Source organism: Mytilus galloprovincialis, chromosome 2 (assembly GCF_965363235.1).
Source record: "Mytilus galloprovincialis chromosome 2, xbMytGall1.hap1.1, whole genome shotgun sequence".
Lineage (NCBI taxonomy): Eukaryota > Metazoa > Mollusca > Bivalvia > Mytilida > Mytilidae > Mytilus > Mytilus galloprovincialis.
In genome coordinates, this window is record NC_134839.1 from 31,399,298 (window position 1) to 31,426,041 (window position 26,744).

Here is a 26,744-nt window from a genome sequence, read left to right on the forward strand (position 1 = left end):
TACAGAACAGAAAACATTTATTTGATATAATTTTGACTTTAACAATTGTATATTAAATCTGGAACAAGGTCTATACAAATGTAAAACATAGAACATAAACCCACTTTTATATATTGACTAGGGCATGTAGGGTTTACAGTATTTTATATATACAGGATATATTGACTAGGGTTTACAGTATAAAATTTATGATATTGAAGTCTGAAACAAACAGACACAAAAAGTACCCTTCAGTATAAGGTTCATTACCAGTTTTTAATGAAAAGAACCAGTTTTACTTGTAGGTACTATAGTATTGTTGGGCTATTATATTGACGAATTATAAATACCGAATGTGTAATTAAGCCTTGTATCAACATCATTGGTGATCTGATGGATAAAATTTGTTGCAGAGTTGTTCCTAATTCAGACATACTTACTAGATAATGTATATGTGAATTTTCAAACCAGTCCTTTTATATTCAAGTTACAACCTACACATCTGTTTGAAATAAATTAGTTTCTATTATAAAGGAATATGTCAATGCAGACTTGTATAAATATCTGTCTCAATGTACTTTTTTAACACAACTTATTTATAAAAATATCTTCTAGCATATACAGTAAACCTGAAATAATTTACTTTTGTATACTAGCAATAGGACCTTTACATCTACATTTCAACTCTGATACAGACCAAATCTTGTTAAAACAGTTAACAGTAGTTACACAATAAAACATGAAATTTATTACAATAAAACATGAAATTTATTACAATAAAACATGAAAATCTCTTCCCGATTCCCCCTCCCCCCAAAAAACAAATGGAAATTAATCAATGCTGTTTAGATATCACATCTTCATGATAACATTTACAACATTAAGACATCAACACTTTGATAACATAAAACAACAATGGAGCGTTAAATTGAATGAAGCAATTTTATATCACAGGAGCTTCAATCTCAGGCTGGTCATTTTCAAAAATAAAACTTTGGTCAAATTTCAACTGTAACAATACAATACCAGCCATTCTGTAAAAATCAGACTAAACTGGCCACCTGCCAAAATAACCAAAACACTTAATGGTCAGATACTAGGAACTAGTTCGTGTTTTTATAAATGACCACATTTAGAATGTAAAACATCTTACTATCATTATTGTAGAAAAGGGGGCTGTTCAATCTTTGGCTATGTCAATTATCTTTTCAGTTAAGCCCTTAGAAGGGGCTGTTAAATTCTTGGTCTTTTCAATTACCTTTTCAGTTAAGGACTTAGAATAGTGTTGTTAAATTGTTTGCTTTTTCAATATTTTATTCTATTAAGGCCTTGGAAGGGAACCGTTATTTTTTTTACGTTTTCAATTATTTTTTCAGTTAAGGCATTAATGCTTGCAACTTCAGTTACAATACTTGACCCTACCATACCATCAATTAATCAATCAATCAGAATAAGCATTCGTAATTTTGAGGATATGGTCAGTTAAGAAATATGAGATATTTGCATTCTATATCTTGAACATACAATATATTTCAATCCTTTTGATTCATAAAGGTTTGAAAGTTTGTTTTTAATATGGAAATTAAGCCTTCTTTTAGGGATATTTTATGAAATTTGTGTAACTCACATTTATTATATATACAAAGGTACCTCTTAAAAGCTCTTTCATATTATGAATTGTTTCAAAGGCCTACAGCATTGTACAAGTAAAAAGAAATTAATGTGTTTTGATTTTTCTAAGATATCTTTGATCTGTTTTGTCAAGAAAGCATAATTTTATTGTTCAGTGTATTACCAATTACCATATCAAATGTTGTTTAAAGAATATAAAGTATCAAATAAGAATAAGAAATAATAGCATTTATCTTCTGCAGCATGAAGTTAATGGCATAAGAAAAATTGACTGGTTAAATACAATGAAATCAAAGTATTCAGTATATAAAAAAAACATAAAGTCATATTTATACCCTTTCATCAATAGTCATGCTACTGGAATAAATTCCTGCATAATTTGCCAAAAAAAATAATAATTCAGCATAGAGATAAATAATAAGATAAAAAATATCCAACAGATATATTATTCCAGCGAAAAAGGGCTGATGGCCATTTACATTTACATTTTGAGCTTTAGCTTTTTTCAACATAAAATACTGAAGTAATATCAAAACATATAAATACATCTTGTATTTTTTTTGACAAAGGAAAATTGAAATTATTCTAAAAACATTTGATTGCAAAATAATAATAAAGTCATTGTAAAAAAATTAACATGAAGAATAAATAAATTCTAGCGATGAAAATTCGAACTCTAAAAAGGTTTAAAATTGATAAAGTTATACTTTGAACTCTCATTTTATCAATTTTCTAAGTTTTTTTATTAGTATTCCAAAGAAAATAGAATGCAACTTTTCTAATTAATTACATTGTAGTAAAAGTATAAATTTAAAATATTATGTAAAATAAATACTGATCATAAAACAAGACCTCCTCTGTGGGTGGTTGACTGAATAAAGTGTAATTTAAATAAAAATTGAAATTGAATCACCACTCACATCTTTTACATAATTATAAATAAACTTACTTACATGACTAATACTTTGAGAAAAAAAATAGATTTGTAAAATCAAAGACTGCTGTAGTGACTAGTCAAGTATTTTTAAACTAATAAAAATTATCAAATAACATATTAAAAAAAATATGTATTTGTACTCAAATCTAAATCATGATTTTTCTGAAACTTTGACAAAAAATTATTTGTACCAAAATTAAAATGAATTATATAAACTTTGATTATAATAATAATTACTGACAATAGCTAACAAAGTACAAAAAGCCTTGTATATTCTGTTCCTGTTTAGTTACTCTTTCCAAAACAAGCCAAGAGGATCAAGAAGAGGTAGACTATATCAATATACAGCTGTAAGGCTCCATACACGTACTCCTCGGGAGATAGCTCATGTTTCTTACCACCTACCACCATCTGGGTGTCGTACACAAGGAACTGCAAAAATGACAAATTAAATAATAAGTAAAAGTGTGGTACATAGCTCTAGGGGGAAAGATGGTTTTTGATTTCCCGGGTTTTCAGTAAGATTTTTTACCCCAAAATTGCCCATCTTGTATATTATGAGTCAACAGTTTTCTCATGAGTAAAATATAAAAATTTCAAGTGGCCCACGTCTAGATTAAGGGGCCATTAGCTGCTGAGCCCCTGCTATTCACATCTCTGTGACAACATCAGTCCTTTATAATTAAAATCTTACCAGACTGAAAACCAGAGCAGCAAGGGCACCATAGACACAGTCCAATATCTGAAATTAATTAAAACATTTAAAAATATTACCCCTGGCGATTTTTTTTTTTCATTCAATCAAAACAAATTGAGATGCTTTTATAAAGAACCCTACATATATTATTCCAGACAAATGTTGTGCAAACTGGCCTTATTACAAAGAGATAATGAATGTATTGATTAAATCGAGAAAAAAAACAATACTTTTTTTTACACCACTGTGCTAGGTTAGAGAGAGGGTTGAGTGCTCACAAACATGTTTAACCCTGCCAAATTTTTTATGTGCCTGTAGTTCATGTAGTTCAGTGATTGTTTTGGTTCATGTCTGTCATATTTCTTCTGGTAAATTATTTTGTTGTAAATAAGACCATTATTTTTCTCAATTGAAACAGGTTTTCTTTCATTTTATAGACAAATATACTGTAAGCCTTTTTTCATTGATGAAGGTCACACAGTTAACTGTTATTGCTTACATACACTTCATTTGAACTTAGGTGGATAGTTGTCTCATTGGCAATCATACCACATTTCCTTACCAGATAAACAGAATATTGCTAATATGGCCTTTGAAGAGAGTGTTCAAAAGACTTTTCAAAGATTTGTAATATATCAAACATGAACAATAATAAAATAGACTTACCCTCAATGAAAAAACATCGGCTGGGAAAATAAAATAAAAGATCAAGCAGGACCATCCAAAAAAGAACAGTACCATCACCAAGGCAAACAATAGACCACTGCACAAAGTGAAGTCAATCTAAAAAACAAAATAAAATTAGCTACATATTACAAAACAACATTAAGAAGTGTATTCCTAATATGGCCAAATGTATGCTGTTATCTGCTTGTTGATGGGGAATCGTTTGTTTGACATATTCCCCATTTTCATTCTCAATTTTATTCATTGTTCACCAGGTAAAAAAATGTCATTTTGATATTTATTTCCAAATTTAACATAATTAGAATTATAATTTAGACATAAATTATGAATATTTCAATATACAGCTTTTAACAGAATACATGTAAAACAAATGCATATTAATCATTTATTTTTCCTTCAGTATGGACCACCATTTATTTCTTTTAAGAAAACCACCCAAAACTCCCTCCTCCCCATGAAAATCACATTCCCTCCACATAGTAGGTAGATCTTACTTTGTTTGTTTACCAATAATGCTGGTTACAATTTCATTCTATCCATTATTGCAATCAAGATAATATAAAAGAAATGCTCATACAAAAATCATAATGAAAGGGCAATAACTCCAATAAGAAATCCACTGACAAATAAGATAAGATAGGGAGAAAATTTATTGTACATCTTGACTTTCAGACACCCCCCCCATGTCAGAATCTTAATAGAAGCTTAATAGAAGTTCCATAATTGCCTAGTCTACAATTTTTGTATGGATTAAGGAGATAACAGTGTCAGACCCAGGGGATTGGAACCCTCCCCCTCTTTTTTTGACAAAATCAATGCCTTTGAATTGGGACATATAGTTGGAAACACCCCACCCCCTCTCCATTTGAAAATAGCTGGATCTGCCCTGGGATAAAGATCTGGTTTGGATGTTGTTGAGTATGTTGATTAAATCACCTTAATATTTCAGAAATGAAATAATGTGAAAGTGCCAAGGCGCTCACATTTTAGATTTGCAAAAGATTACACTTTGTTCTTCTATTTTACCACTTGTTCTGAACAACCTTAACCATATCTTACCTTAGTCTGGATGGCAAACAAAGATAACGACAGACAAACAAGGCAAGTAACTCCAGCTGCCACAAATACACTGGTTGTGTCATAAAAACTACAATAAATAATACAATTAATAACACACATGATGATAAGTAGTGGTACTTTTAATGGTCAGCAGTACAAATTAAAAGTATATACTGCTAAATTGACAAGTTTAATCATAAATCAGAAGTAGTAATTAATTACTAGCAAATACATTCCACATTTAAATTTACACCTCATAAATTTTACAATGCATATGATATGTACCCTTCTTTGACTTTTCAAAGCTTCTTGTACTGATCATATAAAAAAAAAATGTGTAATAATTGATTAATTCTTGCAAAGGAGATGCATTGATCATTGTTTTGATGGGGATGTGTATTTAATGCATCACTTTGCATAAAACATTAAAGGTACATGTATTTTTTAGATTTAAAAAAAACATCCTTGCAAACTTGAGGGATGTGTTCAGGCATTGTAACAGGTTTCAGGTTGAAATTTTTCATCTAAATATTGAACAATTTAAACTAGAGGCTCTAAAGAGCCTGTGTCGCTCACCTTGGTCTATGTGAATATTAAACAATGGACACAGATGGATTCATGACAAAATTGTGTTTTGGTGATGGTGATGTGTTTGTAGATCTTACTTTACTAAACATTCTTGCTGCTTACAATTATCTCTATCTATAACAGTACTTTCTGTGGAAAATGTTATTGAAAATCTTCAAATTTTAAGAAAATTGTTAAAAATTGACTATGAAGGGCAATAACTCCTTAGTGGGTCAATTGACTATTTTGGTCATACTGACTTATTTTTAGTTCTTACTTTGCTGTACATTATTGCCGTTTACAGGTTCTTACTTTGCTGTACATTATTGCTGTTTACAGTTTATCTCTATCTATAATAATATTCAAGATAATAACAAAAAAACAGCAAAATGTCCTCAAAATTGCCAATTCAGGGGCAGCAACCTAACAACCGATTATCCAATTCATCTGAAAATTCCAGGGTAGATAGATCATGACCTGATCAACAATTTTACTTCCTCTCAGATTTGCTCTAAATGCTTTGGTTTTTGAGTTATAAGCCAAAAACTGCATTTTACCCCCATGTTCTATTTTTAGCCATGGTGCCCATCTTGGTTTGTTGGCCGAGTTACCGGACACATTTTTTTAACTAGATACCCCAATATGATTATGGCTAAGTTTGGTTAAATTTGGCCCAGTAGTTTCAGAGGAGAAGATTTTTCTAAAAGATTACTAAGATTTACGAAAATGGTTAAAAATTGACTATAAAGGGCAATAACTCCTAAAGTGGTCAACTGACCATTTTGGTCATGTTGACTTATTTGTAGATCTTACTTTGCTGAACATTATTGCTGTTTACAGTTTATCTCTATCTATAATAATATTCAAGATAATAACCAAAAACAGCAAAATTTCTTTAAAATTACCATTTCAGGGGCAACCCAACAACGGAATGTCCGATTCATCTGAAAATTTCAGGGCAGATAGATCTTGACCTGATGAACAATTTTTTCCCCCATGTCAGATTTGCTCTAAATGCTTTGGTTTTTGAGTTATAAGCCAAAAACTGCATTTTACCCCTATGTTCTATTTTTAGCCATGGCGGCCATCTTGGTTGGTTGGGCGGGGCATCGGACACATTTTTTTAATTAGATACCCCAATGATGATTATGGCCAAGTTTGGTTAAATTTGGCCCCGTAGTTTCAGAGAAGAAGATTTTTCTAAAAGATTACTAAGATTTACGAAAAAATGGTTAAAAATTGACTATAAAGGGCAATAACTCCTAAAGTAGTCAACTGACCATTTTGGTCATGTTGACTTATTTGTAGATCTTACTTTGCTTAACATTATTGCTGTTTACAGTTTATCTCTATCTATAATAATATTCAAGATAATAACCAAAAACAGCCAAATTTCCTTAAAATTACCATTTCAGGGGCAGCAACCCAACAACGAAATATCCGATTCATCTGAAAATTTCAGGGCAGATAGATCTTGACCTGATGAACATTAATACCTCATGTCAGATTTGCTCTAAATGCTTTGGTTTTTGAGTTATAAGCCAAAAACTGAATTTTACCCCTATGTTCTATTTTTAGCCATGGCGGCCATCTAGGTTGGTTGGCCGGGTCACCGGACACATTTTTTAAACTAGATACCCCAATGATGATTGTGGCCAAGTTTGGTTAAATTTGGCCCAGTAGTTTCAGAGGAGAAGATTTTTGTAAAAGTTAACGCAGGACGACGAAGACGACGGACGACAACGGACGCCGGACGCCAATTGATGAGAAAAGCTCACTTGGCCTTTCGGCCAGGTGAGCTAAAAAATAAGCAACTACAAGGAATGTAAAACCTTAAATAATCAGACACATATTAGTAAAATTCAATATTTCAACTTAAGGGGCTACTGGGTATAAATCATTTTTTTTAAATATAGGATTTCACTATGTTTTTCTATGAATAAACCTTATCCTATACTTAATAGAACAATAAAATAAAAATATGGGGTCACCGTTCATTTAAGCTCACAATCTGCCTTCGAAAGAAGCATGCATTTTTGGGAAGTTACTTTTTTTCTGTTAAACTAATAGGATAAAAAATCGTTATATCGAAATGAAAAAAGAACTAAATTTCAGAAATCGCTTAAATTTTACAAGAGTTAAGTTTAAGTGTGGCTTATTTGAAAATAATAATGAAAATATAGGTCACCGATGAGTTAAAAAAGATATTTCAATTTCAATGCCAAAATATGACATATTTTCACTAAAGGGAGATAATTTGGACCTTTTTCAGTGATATAAACATTTTAAAAGTCATCTTGGGCCTACACAAATTGATTTTTTTGGTTGACTTGTGTACCATATCAAAAAGTAACAACTAATAATGTAATAAATAAAATTTGTAATGAAAAACAAAATGTTCAAATTTTTACTGTTTTTTTTTGTACCTGCGAGCCTCCTCAAGGTTGTACATAACACTATAGGGAGATAACGCTGAGTGCTTAAATATAGTTCTTTTAATATTCAAGGGAATTTTATGCTTCTCAACGATCAAAATAAGTGTTTGTCAGACTACTATATATCCATTGAAATATTCCAATGAAGTGTGAGGTTCAAATTTTTTGAAATGTTTGTTTTTTTGTCATAGTACCAAAGTAAATATTTTGTCAAAATTTTATGAAAATTAAACTACCCAAATCAGTTTTAGTCAAGGTGTTTGGTACCACTTTAACATTGACAACTGAAAATAGATATCAAATATTTGTGTGATTATAAGATGCCCTACCTGCTGATTGTTCCAACCATGTAAGAAAACGCCAGTGTCTGAAAAAAAACAAACTTTAAGAATGTCATTCCATAAAATAATACTGTGGATTTATTGTTTTTCAAAGATTATTAAGAGAAACCTAGTTTTGTGGTTTATTGTGGGTAAAATCAAACCGCAAAATTTAAATGTTCAGCAAAATACATATTTTCTATAGATTAAATTTAGATGTCTACTAAACTAAGAAATCTAGTATCCATAAATATGTTAATTCTAGTACATGTATCCACAAAATGTTAATTCTAGTACATGTATCCACAAAATCGTCAATTCTAGTACATGCATCCACAAAATGGTAATTCTAGTACATGTATCCACAAAATCTTTAATTCTAGTACATGTATCCACAAAATGTTAATTCTAGTACATGTATCCATAAAATCGTCAGTTCTAGTACATGTATCCATAAAATCATCAATTCAAGTACATGCATGATTGCATCCACAAAATGTTAATTCTAGTACATGTATCCACAAAATCTTTAATTCTAGTACATGTATCCACAAAATTGTCAATTCTAGTACATGCATCCACAAAATGTTAATTCTAGTACATGTATCCACAAAATCGTCAATTCTAGTACATGTATCCACAAAATCGTCAATTCTAGTACATGTATCCACAAAATCTTTAATTCTAGTACATGTATCCACAAAACCTTTAATTCTAGTACATGTATCCACAAAATCGTCAATTCTAGGACATGCATCCACAAAATGTTAATTCTAGTACATGTACATGTATCCACAAAATCTTTAATTCTAGTACATGTATCCACAAAATCGTCAATTCTAGTACATGTATCCACAAAATGTTAATTCTAGTACATGTATCCACCAAATCGTTAATTCTAGTACATGAATCCACAAAATCAATTCTAGTACATGTATCCACAAAATCGTCAATTCTAGTACATGTATCCACAAAATCATCAGTTCTAGTACATGTATCCACAAAATCGTCAATTCATGAAAAGTATACAGAACTATAATGTTATCAAAATTGATGATAAATTTATATTTCATCAAAAAAATTGTCTTTATAATAAAATCTTTTTTAGGAATTGGTGGTAGGTGGTTTCTATCCTATGTTAAGGAGTGAGAAACAAACTGTAATTTCAGAGATTTGTATGTCCATTTATTATATATAGTGATTGTCAAACATTGGATAAAAATATGAAATTTCTTATTTTGATTTCAGGAAATGTCAGTCTGCACCAAAAACTTTTTCAACTACTAGTCAGAAGACCAATATCCTGACATTTTTTTTATTGGTCCAAACAAAAATGCAAAAACTTACTAGTCCGAATGAAATTTTACTAGTCTGGGGCATCGGACTAGTGGCTAACCGTGCAGACTGAAATGTTGCACACAAATAAAGATTTCAAAATTTAAAATGCATTTTTTTTTTTTTTGTAAAACATATTGGCTATCATAACATATCTCCTTTTTTTTTTTTTAAATGTTTACAATAATTTATCACAACATTACAATTTCTAAAGAATAAGATTAATTATCTCGAAATAATTTTTAAAAGTTTTCTTGCATTTTCTTTTGTGGTCCAATAGAAGTGTACACATGACATCATCAACTAGTATAACACATCTGCAAAACTTTGAACATATGTTATAAATATAAATAATTTATACTTACAAAAACTGCCAAGCAAATAAAGTTTCCTGGATACTTTCGTCTGACTGATGGGATACATACTAGTACTATGTAAGTCACAAGGAATGTAGCACTGTAATTAATGATAAACCATTTTACCACTGTTTAGGAAGTAAATAAGCAAGAAATAATTTCATTCAAAGTACACAATAACAATGCAATGAAACATGAGCACTGATGAGCTCTTGAACAGATTAATATGTTATCTTTATGACCAAGAACTTGGACTTTTTTTAAATGAGTTTTACCGTGCGTATTGCTGTGTGTTTCTTTATTCTATATTGGCTAGATGTAAAGGAGAAGGGTTTTGATTATACATAACAGGTTTTACCCCTATCATATTTTTGCGTCTGTCCCAAGTCAGGAGACTCTTGCCTTTGTAAGTCTTGTATGTATTTTTAATTTTAGTTCATTTATATAGTATGATGTCCATGTTCACTGAACTAGAACACAATTTTATTAAGAGGCCAGCAGATGACCACCACTGGGTATTGGATTTTCTTGCTGCGTTAAAGACACGTTGGGACAGCTGTTATCTGCTCTTTGGTTGGTCTGTTGTTTCTATGAAATATTCCTTATTTTCATTCTCAATTTTAAATAATCAGGTCACCAACAATAATCCTCTGGTCCATGATGTTGTAGTCCCAGGTTGATACAGGTGTGATATTGAGAAAGCCCTATACTTTTATCTATATATGCAGGTGCGATAAAATATTATCTATATACTTACTATGATACCCAATAAAACCAAGATCCTGTTGTCTGTATAAAGGTTTGGATTGGTTTACTGAAAGGAAAAACAAATAATTATTGGTTGTTGTTAAACTTGAGAAAAATGTAAATATTCTGGACAGAAATGATCCACTTGTATTTTGTGTCGCCAGCTATTTGTGAAATTGGATTTTGTGTGATTTGTCTCCTTTTATTAGTACTTTGATTCAACTATTGTTTTAACTTGACAACATTCCAACAACAACTTTTTGTTTGACCCCAATTTGGCAAAATTCATAAATCATTGCAAACAATTTCTATTTTGCAAACCATGCATCATACTCGCATGTATATACAAATTCGGCAGTAGGCTCATTTGAAATATTTAAATAAAAACTACAGTGAAGGATAAAGGTAATCCAGGAACGCATTTACTTCCATGCCCAGGGTGTGTTCTTTTATTTTGTTTAATCATTTCCCCTTATTTTTCATTCTCTTACATGAGACAAAATTACATAAACTGTAGTTTTCAAAATTCTCAAGCTAAAAAGAAAAGAACCGGAGGGCATAGTATGACTTTGTTGTTCTTAATATTGAATGGCAGCACAGGGAATCACCTCTGTGGGGTTCAACTTAGGGGGTTTATTTATTTCCAAAATTTTTTTTTTACTTATTATATTTAAGAATTGAATGCTTCTTTTTGTAAATTTATTGGGGTGTAAAAGCATTGACCGAAGTACATTTTGTATGAAGCGCGGAAGCGCTTCATTCTAAAAATGTGCGCATGGGCAACGCTTTTACAACCCTATAAAGTTGCAAAAAGAAGCATTCAATACTTATAATTACATTTTTTTAGCTATGATCATGAAAATACGAATTTTATATATTTTTTTATTTAATTCACCTGTGCACTTTATTGTTGGACCACGTGTTATCATGAATGAAAAGTTGTATTGAGCAATGCAACTGCTTACGGAATAATACCTGATGTGCAGTTAGCCAATCAGAATAAAGTATTATAATGAAACATACATCTAATGTAATTATTTTTGTATGCATAACATGCAAAAGATTTGTTGTGTTTAGGTTAAACTTGTCAGTGTCAGGGAATAGGAATAAGAAAACTATTTGTTTTCATGCTGCACAACTTGAGTATGTCTATGAATTTTATATATTGATTAAATTTGTCTTCATAACTTTTATTGACAATTATTATTCACTAAAGCAATTGATTTATTTGACTACATATACAAGTATATATGCATATATACAATCTTAGTTTAATATTTTAGTACTATGGCAGTTACTATAGGGGCTCTTAATTGCAGGGGACTGTTGGAAGAAGTAAAACGCAGAGATATTTTTGATAGATGTAATAAAAAATATGATATAACTATTTTATGTGATACACATTGTACGAAAGAAAGAGAAAATAAATGGAGAAATGAATGGGGATATCAAGCCTATTTTTGCTATACTTCTAAATAATAAATTCAAAGTCATTGTTCATAAAGAATACAAACATAAAGAGGGAAACTATATTTAATTTTGGATATGACCATTCATGAGTATCGAATAACTTTAGCTGGTATATATGGCCCAAATAATGATAATCCTGGTTTTTCTCAGAACTCAAATATTCAAAATTCGTCAATCATTATGGCAAAGACTGGAATGTAGTTCAAGATTATGAAATTGATACACTTAATTATAAAACAAAAAATAATGTCAAAGCGCATACTAAACTGATAGAAATAAAGAATTCCTTAGACTTGGTGGATGTTTGGAGAGCAAATAACCCAGACAAGAAAAGATATACATGGAGAGGCCCAGAACATAAACAAAGAAAAAGAGGCTACAATGGAAAATTTATTGAAAACCAACTGAAAAGAGCAGACAACTTAAATAGAAAAGAGCTATTACAGAGAAAAAATAAAAAAAACATCAGAACGCATACCTCTTGTTGTAACCTTTACTGATTTACTACCTGATATTCATGACATTGTGAAAAAAAGAATTAATATTTTACATAACTGTAACTTGATGAAAGAAATATTTCCAGAACCACCACTGATAGCTTATCGAAGAGACAGAAACTTAGCAGACATAATTGTACATGGAAAACTAAATAAGATCACCAAAAAAAGTACCAACTACAGCAGCAACAAAACATGTAAAGAAGAATGTGAAGTTTGCGATATAGAAAGAAATGAAGAAAAAATTATACTCGGAGATAAAACATTCAACCTCAAAAAGAACATTCATGGATGTCAACTGGTAAACCTTATTTATGGACTTCACTGTGAAAAATGTAACAATTATGTCTATGTTGGAGAAACAGAAAGATCACTCAACGAAAGAATAAAAGAGCATCTTGCAGATATCAGACATGATAGAGATACAGCTGTGGTGGAACATTTTAACCAAGAGGATCATTGTAAAGAGGACATCACAGTTCAGGTTTTGCAACAAATTTATGATAAATCCGCAAATTACAGGAGATATATTGAGGCACAATGGATGCAAAAACTAAATACAATTAGACCATTTGGAGTTAATGTTAAAAAGGAATGACTTTAATTGATTAAAACTTATATAATTTAACTTTAATTCAAACAAAAGTATTGTGACGTCATGTTATTGTGACGTTAAAGTATTATGACGTCATGACGTTTCCAAGGACATTTATCTATAACATCTTTTCAATGATTGAAAAGAAAATACAAATGCAATGTCAGCCATGTAGTTGAGAGGAAAAATAAAGAAATGAAGAAGGCCAATGGCCGAAACGTCTTGAAAAATTGGTTTATTTATACAAATATAAACAAAGTCATTTAGACTATTTTTTTATATCCACTGATTTTGAATTCTTAGTAAATAAATCTGATATAGATATTAGCTATCGTTCTGACCATTCTCCTGTTTCTCTCAGTTTAAAATTTTATAACCAAGAAAGGGGAAGGGGTACTTGGAAATTCAATGATAGCTTACTACATGATACTTATTATGTGGCTGAGATTAAAAAGTGTATATCAGACACTGTTAACCTATCATATACAAATACTGGGGAAGAAACAGAATTATCTGTAAACCCCCATATATATATATATATAAAATGTACAATAAGAGGGAAAACTATCTCTTATACTTGATATCTAAAAAAAAAAAAATCAAAGGGAAGAATCTGAACTTAAACAACAATTAAACATTTCACAAAATAGATATGACCTACACCCAGATCAGGAACTAAAAACTGAAATTCAAAGCATAGAGGAGAGTTTAAAAACACTAAGAGAAAAAAAAATGGAATAATTGCAAGAGCAAAAGCAAAATGGGAAGCAGAAGGAGAAAAAGGTACAAACTACTTTTGTAATTTAGAAAAAAGATATTATAATGAAAAAAATATTCCTCAACGAAAATGGAGATGAAATCTTTGATCCATTCAAAATATTGGAAGAACAGAGAAAATTTTATCAAAATTTATACTCATCTAAGAATGCATTTTGTAAAACGGAACATGAAAATATGTTTTTCAATAAAAATAACTCTTTTCTCAATTGTTTATCGGAAGAACAAATGTTAGAAGCTGAGAGAAAATTATCAACTCAAGAATGTCTGAATGACTTAAAAAACATAAAAAATAATAAATCACCAGGGGTATACAGCAGAGTTTTATAAATTTTTCTGGAATGACCTTAAGTTCTATTTACTTAATTCCTTTAATTATAGCTTTGAAGAAGGCTCTTTATCAATTTCGCAAAGACGAGGCATTTTTACATGCATCCCAAAAGAAGGGAAATTTAAGTTTTATTTAAAAAACTGGCGACCTATCACCCTTTAAATGTTGATATGAAAATATGTTCCTCATCCTTCGCAAATAGAATTAAGCCTTTGCTCAAACATATTATTAGTGAAACACAGTTAGGATTTATAAAAGGTAGATACATTTGGAATGTACAAGACTTATTTTTGACTTAATAGAAAGAACTTAAGAAGAAAATATACCTGGACTTCTACTCCTTTTAGACTTTGAAAAAGCATTTGATACTCTTGAATGGACATCTATAAATAAAGCACTTGAATTCTTAGGTTTTGGTCCTGATTTCTGTAATTGGGTAAAATCTTTATATTTTAATATCGAAAGTTGTATCATAAATAATGGTCATTGCTCTAGTTTCTTTAATATAGAAAGAGGGGTCCGTCAAGGGGATCCTTTATCCCCTTATCTTTGTATATTGGCTTTGGAACTTATAAGTGCAGCAATGAAAAACAACCCAGTTATTAATGGTATTAAAATAGATAACTCTGAATATTTGATTAGTCAGTATGCAGATGACTCAACCTTAACTTTGGATGATGATGAAAAATCGGTAGAACTATCTCTATATATTTTAGAACCAGGTGCTCCGCAGGGCGCAGCTTTATACGACCGCAGAGGTCGAACCCTGAACATTTGGGGCAAGTATGGACAAAACATTCAAGCATGATACAGCTCTGAAGTTGGATTGTGATCAAATTTTTGACATTACATGGTTTTTTTTTACACAAAACAAATGCCAAAATTTTACAAATCAATTAAAGATTTCTTCTTCAAACTTTTTAAATCTAAAATTAAATAGTTGACACAGCATAGGTTTCTGACACAGAATGAATGTGGTCTAATGAACTTAAAAGGTTTTTTTTGCCTTTGAGCAATTCACTATGCTGTAGAATATTAATCCTCTCAAAAAAATGTTTGAAGAAATTTTCTTTTTATTTATGAAATCTGAAATGAGAAAACTTTAACCCCCCCCCTTTTTTTCACATCCCCATTTCCCTTTTTCAAAACTGATATCAATTCAAATTTCTAATGGAGATTGCAACAATAACTACTCATTTAAATACATCATAAAATATTAAGATGTAAAAAAACTGCTTGTTATCACTGAATGGTAAAGATTATTTAAATTTATCAGTTGGTAGTAAAAAGTGTATATACATTGTATATTGTATATAACAAAGATTTAAGTTGATTCTGGACAAAGAAAGATAACTCCAATTAAAAAAAATTCTTGCTATTGCACAATATTGTGCAATAGGATATTTCTTGCTTACTATTCTGGACAAAGAAAGATAACTCTAATTAATTTTGCTATTTCACAATATTTTGCAATTAGATATTTCTTGCCATTGCACAATACTGTGCAATTGAAAAGACTTGCTATTGCACAATACTTAATATAATAATTTTAGATCCTGATTTGGACCAACTTGAAAACTGGGCCCATAATCAAAAATCTAAGTACATGTTTAGATTCAGCATATCAAAGAGGCCCAAGAATTCAATTTTTGTTAAAATCAAACTTAGTTTAATTTTGGACCCTTTGGACTTTAATGTAGAATTTGAAATTTGAAAACAGGACCAAAAATGAAGAATCTACATACACAGTTAGATTTGGCATATCAAAGAACCCCAAGGATTCAATTTTTGATGAAATCAAACAAAGTTTAATTTTGGACCCTTTGGACCTTAATGTAGACCAATTTGAAAACTGGACCAAAAAACTTCAATAATCAAGAATCTAAGTACATTTTTAGATTCAACATATCAAAGAACCCAACCGATTCATTTTTTGTCAAAATCAAACTAAGTTTAATTTTGGACCCTTTGGACCTTAATGTAGACCAATTTGAAAACGGGACCAAAAGTTGAGAATCTACATATACAGTTAGATTCGGCATATCAAAGAACCCCAATTATTCAATTTTGATGAAATCAAACAAAGTTTAATTTTGGACCCTTTGGGCCCCTTTTTCCTAAACTATTGGGACCAAAACTCCCAAAATCAATACCAACCTTCCTTTTATGGTCATAAGCCTTGTGTTTAAATTTCATAGATTTGTATTTACTTATACTAACGTTATGGTGCGAAAACCAAGAAAAATGCTTATTTGGGTCCCTTTTTGGCCCCTAATTCCTAAACTGTTGGGTCCTAAACTCCCACAATCAATACCAACCTTCCTTTTGTGGTCATAAACATTGTGTTTAAATTTCATAGATTTCTATTTACTTAAACTAAAGTTATTGTGCAAAAACCAAGAAAAATGCTTATTTGGGCCCTTTATTGGCCCCTTATTCCTAAACTATTGAAACCAAAACTCCCAAAATCAATCCCAATCTTTCTTTTGTGGTCATAAACCTTGTGTCAAAATTTCATAGATTTCTATTAACTTAAACTAAAGTTATGGTGCGAAAACCAAGAAAATGCTTATTTGGGCCCTTTTTGGCCCCTAATTCCTAAAATGTTGGGACCAAAACTCCCAAAATCAATACCAACCTTCCTTTTATGGTCATAAACCTTGTGTTAAAATTTCATAGATTTCTATTCACTTTTACTAAAGTTAGAGTGCGAAAACTAAAAGTATTCGGACGACGACGACGACGACGACAACGCCGACGCCAACGTGATAGCAATATATGACGAAAATTTTTTCAAAATTTGCGGTCGTATAAAAATTCTCTGAGTGTTCTGGTTTACGAGCAAACTTAGAAAAAACTGAAGCAATTTGGATTGGGTCAAAAGGCATTCAAAGGAAATATTTCACCAAGGAGAAAAGATTAAACTGGAATCAGATAGGGAAATTTAAACTCTTAGGTATAAACTATGATCTTTTTGCTGTCAACAAGACTGCCTATAATTTCAAAGAGAAAATTGAAAAGATAAAGGCATTATTAAATTCTTGGATTTACCAAGATCTTACATACCTAGGAAAAATAACAGTCATAAAGTCTTTAGCATTGCATTTGCCAATTCTCATTCAGTCACTTAAAATATTGCCAAATCCCTCTTTTGAAAATTGAAAATATTTTTTTTAAGTTTCTATGGAATGGCAAACCAGATAAAATCAAAAGAAATGTACTAATTGGATCATATGATACTGGTGGACTAAAGATGCCTCATATTGAATCCTTCTGTTATTCACTAAAAATGACATGGATCTATAAATTATTAGACCCTTTCAATCTTTCTCCTTGGAAAATTCTTTTTAATGACAAGTATAGAAAATATGTTGCAGATAAAATATGGATGATGAATAAGGATAGTATTGAACAAATGTCAATATATTTTAATAGATTTTGGAAGGACATCCTTCTAAATTGGGCTAAACTGAGGAATGCTACCTATGACCATAATGATTTTATGGGCCAACCTATTTGGTTTAATACACTTTTAAAAATTGATAATAAAACTATTTTTTATGAAAAATGGTGTGAGGAAGGATTATTTTTTGTCAATGATTTACTGAATGAGAACAATGAATTTCTTTCTTTTAATCAATTTAAAGAAACATATGATATCGATACAAATTTTCTTCAATTCTTTGATATATATCATATGATCCCAAGTAGTTGGAAGGACCAGATCAAAAACTGTGAAAAGAAAATCAACATTACTTGCGATAATTTAGACTTTTTGAAAACATGCCCATATTTTTATAAATTATTTTTGTCTACTTATCATAAAAAACCCATAAAATCACAAAATAAATGGAAAGAAATTTTGCATATGGAAATAGCTCACTGGGATCTTTTCTATATGCATCCTTTCAAGTGTTCTTTGAGTAATAAAATGATCATTTTTTCAATACAAAATTCTGCAAAGAACTTTGAGCACAAATAATCTGCTATATAAGTGTAAACTTAAAGAAACACACCTATGCAGTTTTTGCAATGAGACAAAAGAAACAATAGAACATATTTTTTGGGAATGTTACATTGTCAAAAACTTTTGGCTTCAACTAGTTGATACACTATATTCAAATCGCAATTATGAGCTTCTGATATCAAAACAAAACATCCTCTTAGGATCAGATATTATAGATATCTCAGGAAATTTTTTCACTGTTCTCATGAAGTACTATATTTATTCTTGTAGATTGAACTCACTGGTACCTTGTGTTAAGATTGCACTGAAGAAATTGAAAAATGATTACATTATTGAAAAACTATCTTCCACTTTTCACAGTTCTCCTGCAATAGGTGAAAAAATAGAAAAAAATGGGAACCATTTCAACAACTAATTATATGATACAAGAAAGATAACTCATATTTGACTGAAAATAATTGTGTAACACAACTGGATGCACATCACAATTGGACAGTGGTTAGTGTGCATCCTTTAGGTATTAGATATATATATATATGTATGTAAGAATTAAATATGTGTTACTATGTTATGATAATATATAGGAGTTAAAATACTGGTTGGTTTTTTTTTATCTGATTTCCAGATATTGTTAGGAGAGAAAATAACAACAAAATATAAATGTATGTCACTATATATACATGTATATATATTTATATTATGAGTACATGTATAAATATAATATTGTATGAAATGAAGAAATACAAAATAAAGAATTATAAAAAAAATTATTGGAATAATATAAATGCATGTGAAATGATACCATTCATTTTACATCTTGTAAGTCGATATCTTGTTCTACAAAACATTTGCATCAAATTCATTACAAATTAAGTTAAGAAGATTTTTGCTTTTGTATAAACATTAGGTGTGATCGTATATGTCAAGTGTAAGACTGTCACTTGATATAGCTAGATATTGAATCATAATGTGGAAATTTTACATTATACATGTATAAGCTTGAAGTCATTTTGACAATACAAGCCAACGGTCACAATAAATCGTACAATTTTTTGTTGTAGAAGATGTATTAAATAGTTGTTAAGGCACTGTTGTGCAAAATGTCAAAAAATTATTTTGAGTGGTCACAGTAGCTACGACATGTCCATGATGGTTCATCAACAGAAAATAAAATGTAATTGTACTGTCGTGGGTTTGTCGTAAGTCGGTCGTGCGATAGTCTTACGACAATCACGTTGTTTTGGGCTATTTTTTCAGGTTTTCATGTCATGGGATATGTGTGTTACTGTTGTATCAATGTCATACGACTGTAGCACAACAGTTGTGGGTCACTCGCACGTTTGACTCCGAACTACTAATATATAAAGAAGGCCTGATTTATTGGGTTAGTGATGCAAGGGGCAACTCTCAGTAAAAGCTGTTGAAACATGCCAGGCTCTATCTGCATATCACTGGTAGATTCCCGCTTCAACTCTTGCATCAGTGTACTATACTGCCAAAACATCAGACGCCGTTGGATCCATGGCCTAACCCACCAACAGCAGGCGTTTCGCTGGTTCCTTTGCTGTTCACGGACTCAAATCAATGCAAACAGGACAATATTGTGCTCTTGTTGGAGTCTGACAAGGTGCCTATATAGCAGGGCCATGGGTAATCATTCTGGCGGAATAACCATACTCGTTAAACGGCAGAGTGTAAGTTTTCCCATTCATCCATTACTGAATTGTATTCTTCTAAATTAAATGAAAATATGTTGCACGACAAACATACCACTGTCGTTCGACAGACAATCAATGTTGGTATTCGTGAGACAATCGTGCGACTGTATCACGACGAATCACGAGTGTCTAGCGACAGTTGTGAGATTGTCTTTTGACCGTGGTGCGACAGTCATACGAATATTATTTTATTAAAATGATCTATGTTGGTACCCACAACAATGTGTTTATCGCACGAACTGTCATACGAAGATCACAGATGACCTGCGATTTGACAAAATTTCATGTCATGGAGCTGCATAGATGTGTCGTGGAGTCATTGTGACCAGGGCTACAATGTCTACAATTAAAATTGTAATACATTCACTGTTTGTGTTTTTATAGTAATAGCACTGTTGAAGATATCCATGATAATCATATCAACTGCCTCTGTTCCATACACTCTACTGGAAACATATTATAAAAAGTTTGTTTTAAAACTAAGAACCCTGTGACGGCCCTACATGCCAATGGCGTACAAGGGCAGTAAGTAAGTAAATACACCATAAAAGTTGAAAATTTCACAATGCTTTGATTTCAATGAATGCTATTGAATAAAATTACTTACACAAGAGAAAACAGACAAACAAAGCCAAAGGTCACTAGTAACTGAACCATCAGTATAAGGTACACCTACAATTTAAAAAAAAATGTTCATATTAAAAAACAAATGATTTTTTGTCGAGCCTTCGACTTTAGTCGAAAAAGCTAGACTAAGCGATCCTACATTCAGTCGTCGTCGGCGTCGTCGTCGTCGGCGTCGTCGTCGGCGGCGGCGGCGGCGTCCACAAATATTCACTCTGTGGTTAAAGTTTTTGAAATTTTAATAACTTTCTTAAACTATACTGAATTTCTACCAAACTTGGGCAGAAGCTTGTTTATGATCATAAGAAAGTATCCAGAAGTAAATTTTGTAAAAATAAAATTCCATTTTTTCCGTATTTTACTTATAAATGGACTTAGTTTTTCTGCGAGGAAACATTACATTCACTCTGTGGTTAAAGTTTTTAAAATTTTAATAACTTTCATAAACTATCCTTGATTTGTACCAAACTTGGACAGAAGCTTGTTTATGATCATAAGATAGTATCAAGAAGAAAATTTTGCAAAAATAAATTTCCACTTTTCCGTATTTTACTTATAAATGAACTTAGTTTTTCTGCGAGGAAACATTACATTCACTCTGTGGTTAAAGTTTTTAAAATTTTAATAACTTTCAAAGACTATCCTTGATTTGTACCAAACTTGGACAGAAGCTTGTTTATGATCATAAGATATTATTCAGAAGTAAATTTTGTGAAAAAAAAATTCACTTTTTCTGTATGTTACTTATAAATGGACTTAGTTTTTCTTCCAGTTAACATTACATACAGTCTGCAGTTAAAAGTTTATAAAACATTTATTAGATTCATAAACTATCCTGGATTTTTTACCAAACTTGGAAGCTTCTTTCAATCAAAAGACAGTACTGAGAGGGAAATTTTTATTGATGTTTTTCCTCATTTTTGTTGAGTCTGCGATTAACAGCAAAAGTAGGCGAGACACTGGGTTCCGCGGAACCCTTACAAATTTTTAACTGTATTGCCTTAAACACATGTACCACACTAGCGCATTGTACATGAACATTCTATATTTATTCTTTTTTTATGTATACATTTTGTTTGTACCTATTTTATTTTGTATAAATCTGGAAATCCCATCATAGAATTACAAATAATCATTCTTCTCCTGTAGGTTGAGACATGCATGGTTTTTTTTTATAGGAAGAATACAGATTCCATTCAATTTTGGTCTAGATCCAATAGATCTGTGTTGAGCTTTATTTAGCTGAGAAAAAAAATACAAATGAACAAACTCAGTCAAACGATATTGATGTTTTTGATACAATAAGTAAATCAAACACTAACTGTTGTGTTTTGTGTACTATTTATTGTTTTTCTTTTGCTTTTTTCTACATGGCGCTGTCACTTTTTTTACATATGAGTTTGAATGTTCCTATGGTATCATTCACTTCTATTTAACAGGTTTCAGTGCTATTACAAATTTATTTTGCTTAAAAACCTAATCTTTTAATGTACGCAACAATGTAACAATGGTTAGAAATACAAATTTGTCTATGTTTCTGAATTTCTTTACTTATAAATGAGTAGAGAGGTAGAGAGAAAAGCATCTAACCACTTACCTTTCTGATGAACGCATTTCTCACAGCCTTGTCACTGAAAGAACTACCAAACGGACTTTCTACAAAATTTGGCTCATAATTACTGTCAGCTGTTCGATCTGTAAAATAAGTAAGGTTAAAAGTATTGCATGCATTTCTGGTTGACAAATTTGCTAAAGACGCATGTACTTTTTATCAATCAAAGTGCTTGTGAGCACTGAAGGGCACAGATTGCTTTCATTCTATAACTTTTGGATTTTTTAAATAAAGCATTGAATTATAGACATTCTGCAGTGCAAGTTAAATTTTTCAGATGGAGTTGTCTTACTTTGTTCATGATTGTACATTTGTAGTTGAACCCATTTTCATAACAGATTCATTCACCATACATTTCTTATATCATTTTTAATATAAAAAAAAGTATGATTATTCAAATACTCATCATATTGTAACTTAAATATCAAAGTACAAAACATATCATCAATAAATTGCATGATTTTTACTAGATAGGATCTAAATAATAATCACCTTATTGCAACATTTTGTTTGAAGTATCAGAGGTACTGATCAACCTTTGAAGATACATGTATAGATAGACATCTAGTCAGTACCATAGGGTTTTGATTGCAGTTCATGCAATCTTAACCCAAAAACTAAGGTTCTATCAAGTTCATTTTCTAATCTTCCATACAAAATTAAATGTATATCAACATATCATACACAACCAGATGCTCCGCAGGGTGCAGCTTTATACAACCGCAGAGGTCAAAGCCCTGAACGGTTGGGGCAAGTATGGACACAACATTCAAGCTGGATTCAGCTCTGAATTTGGATTGTGATTAAATAGTTGACACAGCATAGGTTTCTGACACAGAATGAATGTGGTCTAATGAACTTAAAAATTTTTTTTTGCTTTTGAGCAATTCACAATGCTGTTGAATATTAATCCTCTCAACAAAAAAAATGTTTGCAGAAATTTTCTTTTTATTTCTGAAATCTGAAATGAGTAAAATTGAAACCCCCCCCCCCCCCAATTTTTTTTTTCACCTCCCCCTTTCCCTTATTCCAAAACTGATCTCAATTCAAATTTCTAATAGAGTTTGCAACAATAACTACTCATTTAAATACATTATAAAATATTAAAATATTAAATGTCATAAAGTGAATTAAGTCATCGACATGGTTAAAATTAAAATAAATTAATAGTAACTTCTAAAAATATAAAAGGGGAATGTGTCCAAAAGGACCCAGATGATGCCCCCGCTAGCATATAACATTATAAAGGGACATAACTTAAGAACTGTAAAAGTGAAGCTGTCAAAAATTGAACTTGAACTGAGTTTAGAGCATAATAATAACATTTCATTAAATTTAGTTGAGACAAACTTAAGTTAAGAGAACAGAAACGAAAAAATTCTTCATTTTTTCACTTGTAAAGGGCATAACCCTAGAATGGTAATCAAAGTGCTTGTAATCACTAAATGGTAAAGACTGTTTTATTTTATTAGTTGGTAGTAAAAGTGAAAATTGCATTGTATATTGTATATAGCATTGATTTAAGTTGATTCAACTACTATTCTAGACAAAGAAAGAAAACTCCAATTTTCAAAGAATATTTCATAAAACATTGGTTTTAGGTGATTCAACAATCATTCTGGACAACGAAAGATAACTCCAATTTATTGTCTTGAAACTACAAAGATGCTTGTTTTTGGCCCCTTTTTGCTAGACTGTTTGCCCCATAATCCTTAAAATGTATCCCAACTTTCTACTTATGGTATTAAACATTGTGGTACAATTTCAGAACAACTGAAATATTTATACACAACTTATTGTCCCGACACTTGATAAATACTTGTTTTTGGCCCTTTGGGCCCCTAATTCCTAAACCTCAGGGAACATAACCCCAAAAATCAATCTCATTCGTCCTTTTGTGGTTATAAACATTGTGTTAAAATTCTATTGATTTCTATTTACTTATACTAAAGTTATTATCCTGAAACCATCTGTCTTTGGACCACACTGACGCTGATGAAGAAGACAGCGCCACCAACGACATCATACCAATATACGACAGCAAAAATTTTGCGGTTGTATAAAAACTATACATTGTCATATATGTTGTACCCAAACTTTTGTAGTTTTTATGTTTGTTGTTCACAATTTGTAATTTTAAAACAAAATCTATTACATGTATACCAATTTTTGTGGATTTTGTAAGTAAAGATAAAACAATGAATATGATGTTCAAATGTACACACCTTTTCTTAAAGCAATTTTAGCAAATAAAATATCCAGGAAAATATAAGTTTTCCTCAATCCAAGAAAATTGGTATCCATGGAGATAAATGTATCCACATTGTTTCTTTATGTTGTATAAATAATACTTACTTTTAGGTACATGTACGTTGGTTGGAGGAGGATTATATGACTTCTGTGGAGGAGGGTCTACTGCTGAAGCGTATGTTGGAGGTGGTGCTGCTGGTGTACTGTACTGTGTATTGTAATTGGACCCCAATGGGTATGGTGTCTGATTTGGTTGCTGGTTATAGGCCATTATAAAATATATCTTCTATCTACAAATAAAAATAGTACAATGTAATTAGACCTTAATGTCTTCAATTGAACAAAAAAGTACTTTTCACCTATAAAAGACTTTAGAAAGAGTAAATTGCTTAAATTCACCGTCACAAAATAACATGGATTTGTTATACGAATGTAACTGTATCAACTAGGAAGTTCCAAAAATTTGTTAAGAGAAGACATGAGTGCCTTTGAATGATATATAGTCACATAGAAATATTTTTAATTATTTTTTAATTAAAGAAAGAAAGGCTGTTATAATTCAACATGTTCAAAATATCAACTTAGATTTGTTTGGTAAAACAATATGAATAGTAAACTGAACATTACTAGAATACAAACAAGACAAAGAAATGTTGATGCCTACATTAGAAAACTTTAATAATATAATATTATAAATAGACAAGATTAGGAACAAATTTTGGAAAACATTGTTAAACAAGATTTATTTTAATCTGCTACATGTAACCAAGTCCCTGCTCTTGCTGCCTCTTAAGCTTTTTGGATGTCAGGAAATAGGGCAGCTGAACAATTGTCTGTGGCGTCTCATTGTGTCTTTTGAGTGGGTCTTATCCCCCACCCCCCAAATAAAAAAATGAGGACCCCTTTTGACATCTTTGATGTATCTTCATATTATGCCACACCCTAATAACAGTATATAGGAGACCCATTATAGAAAAAAGATCACAAATAATCTTCATTGTATTAATTGAAAGAGATGTAGTTGCTTGAATCAAATATATGGATATATGTGTCTCTCTGACAGCAGGAGGCTGCTTATGAGTTATGTTGTAATTTGTAAAACGTAAACACAAATATATAATTGACCTTTGTTCATGCTGTACAATTTACTTAACAATCAGTATTTTTAAAATGTTTTATACGGACTATGGTCTTTTTCACAGCTGTGACTAGTCTCAGTTCACAGGTAACACCTCAGTCTGCCTCATAATAATTATTTGGACTACCAAAACGTCATGATTACATTTAATAACAGCAAAATGTCATATACAAATCATTCTCTAGATTTATAAAATCTTACGGTATAAGCAATTCTAAATTGTTTCTCCTGTCAATGTTTGTTGTGAGGCGCGGTTCCAAAAACCAGGAAGTCAAATATAGATTAGGGGATCACATGAAAGGGGAGCGGAATATTACGCAAGTGTCGTCTATTTTTGGAAATTCCTAAATAAGGGCTGCCTAAATTAAAGAGGTATTTTTCTGATCGTGAAACCAAAGTTTGTATACGGTAAGATTTCAATCAATAGTTTAGGGGAAGTGCATCGTCTGCTCATATGATGTCTCTGTAGAGCGAAACAGGACAGGAGTTTTGAGTTAAAAAAAAATGGCAGGCTGAGCAATTTGGCAAAATAAAGGTCTGATGACAATTTGCGTAAAAAAAAAGTCAGGAAAAACTTATTAAAAAAAATGCAGAACCGAATAGAATGGAAAAAAGGCAGGACAGAGATTACAACTAAACTTGAAAATGCAGTGCAAAATATTTGTCATCCTAGCCCTCCCCCTTAAAAACCAAATGATAACGCAAGCTCACTGAATTCCAGAGAGCCAACTTACTAGAGGTATAAACATCCAAAAGCCAAATACTAACCCAACTTACTATATAGAAGAACTAAATGAGACGGCATAAAAGAAGATATGGAAATTGTTTTATATTAAAATTAAAAAAGAAAACCTGAACAAAAAGACAGATATCAATATACTCATGTCCACAGCCAAGATGGCCACCAGCAGGTGACTTCTTTTAACAAAGGACCCTATGGACAATACAAACAGATGTCTTCTTTTAGTGAATCCTGAATGGACTGAAACCAAACATGGAATATATGTTCCTTAT

At 31.0% G+C, this 26,744-nt stretch overlaps 1 protein-coding gene across 2 annotated transcripts; it reads right to left on the bottom strand.

The window, feature by feature from the left end:
* LOC143063362 (protein lifeguard 2-like) lies at positions 1–26,086 on the bottom strand. Of its 2 annotated transcripts, none has more exons than XM_076235474.1 (11): positions 25,932–26,086; positions 24,698–24,882; positions 22,328–22,425; positions 20,714–20,778; positions 10,762–10,818; positions 10,014–10,104; positions 8,323–8,360; positions 4,992–5,079; positions 3,912–4,028; positions 3,243–3,290; positions 1–2,980 (listed from the first exon to the last, which is right to left on the bottom strand). In XM_076235474.1, exons 2-11 carry the CDS (start codon positions 24,861–24,863, stop codon positions 2,834–2,836), a joined length of 915 nt encoding a protein of 304 aa, XP_076091589.1. In that variant the 5' UTR covers positions 24,864–24,882; positions 25,932–26,086; the 3' UTR covers positions 1–2,833. The 2 variants fall into 2 exon arrangements, with proteins under 2 accessions (XP_076091589.1, XP_076091591.1); XM_076235476.1 differs by lacking the exon at positions 25,932–26,086 and adding an exon at positions 25,718–25,844.
* Between the last annotated feature and the right edge of the window lie 658 nt (positions 26,087–26,744).

Coding starts and splice junctions, on each gene's coding strand:
- LOC143063362 (XM_076235474.1), bottom strand. CDS start 24,863: ATGGCCTATAACCAGCAACCAAATCAGACACCATACCCATTGGGGTCC. Junction 22,426..24,697: donor CAACGTACATGTACCTAAAA/GTAAGTATTATT, acceptor CTTATTTTACAG/ATCGAACAGCTGACAGTAAT. Junction 10,819..20,713: donor GTTTGTCTGTTTTCTCTTGT/GTAAGTAATTTT, acceptor TTTTCCTTTCAG/TAAACCAATCCAAACCTTTA.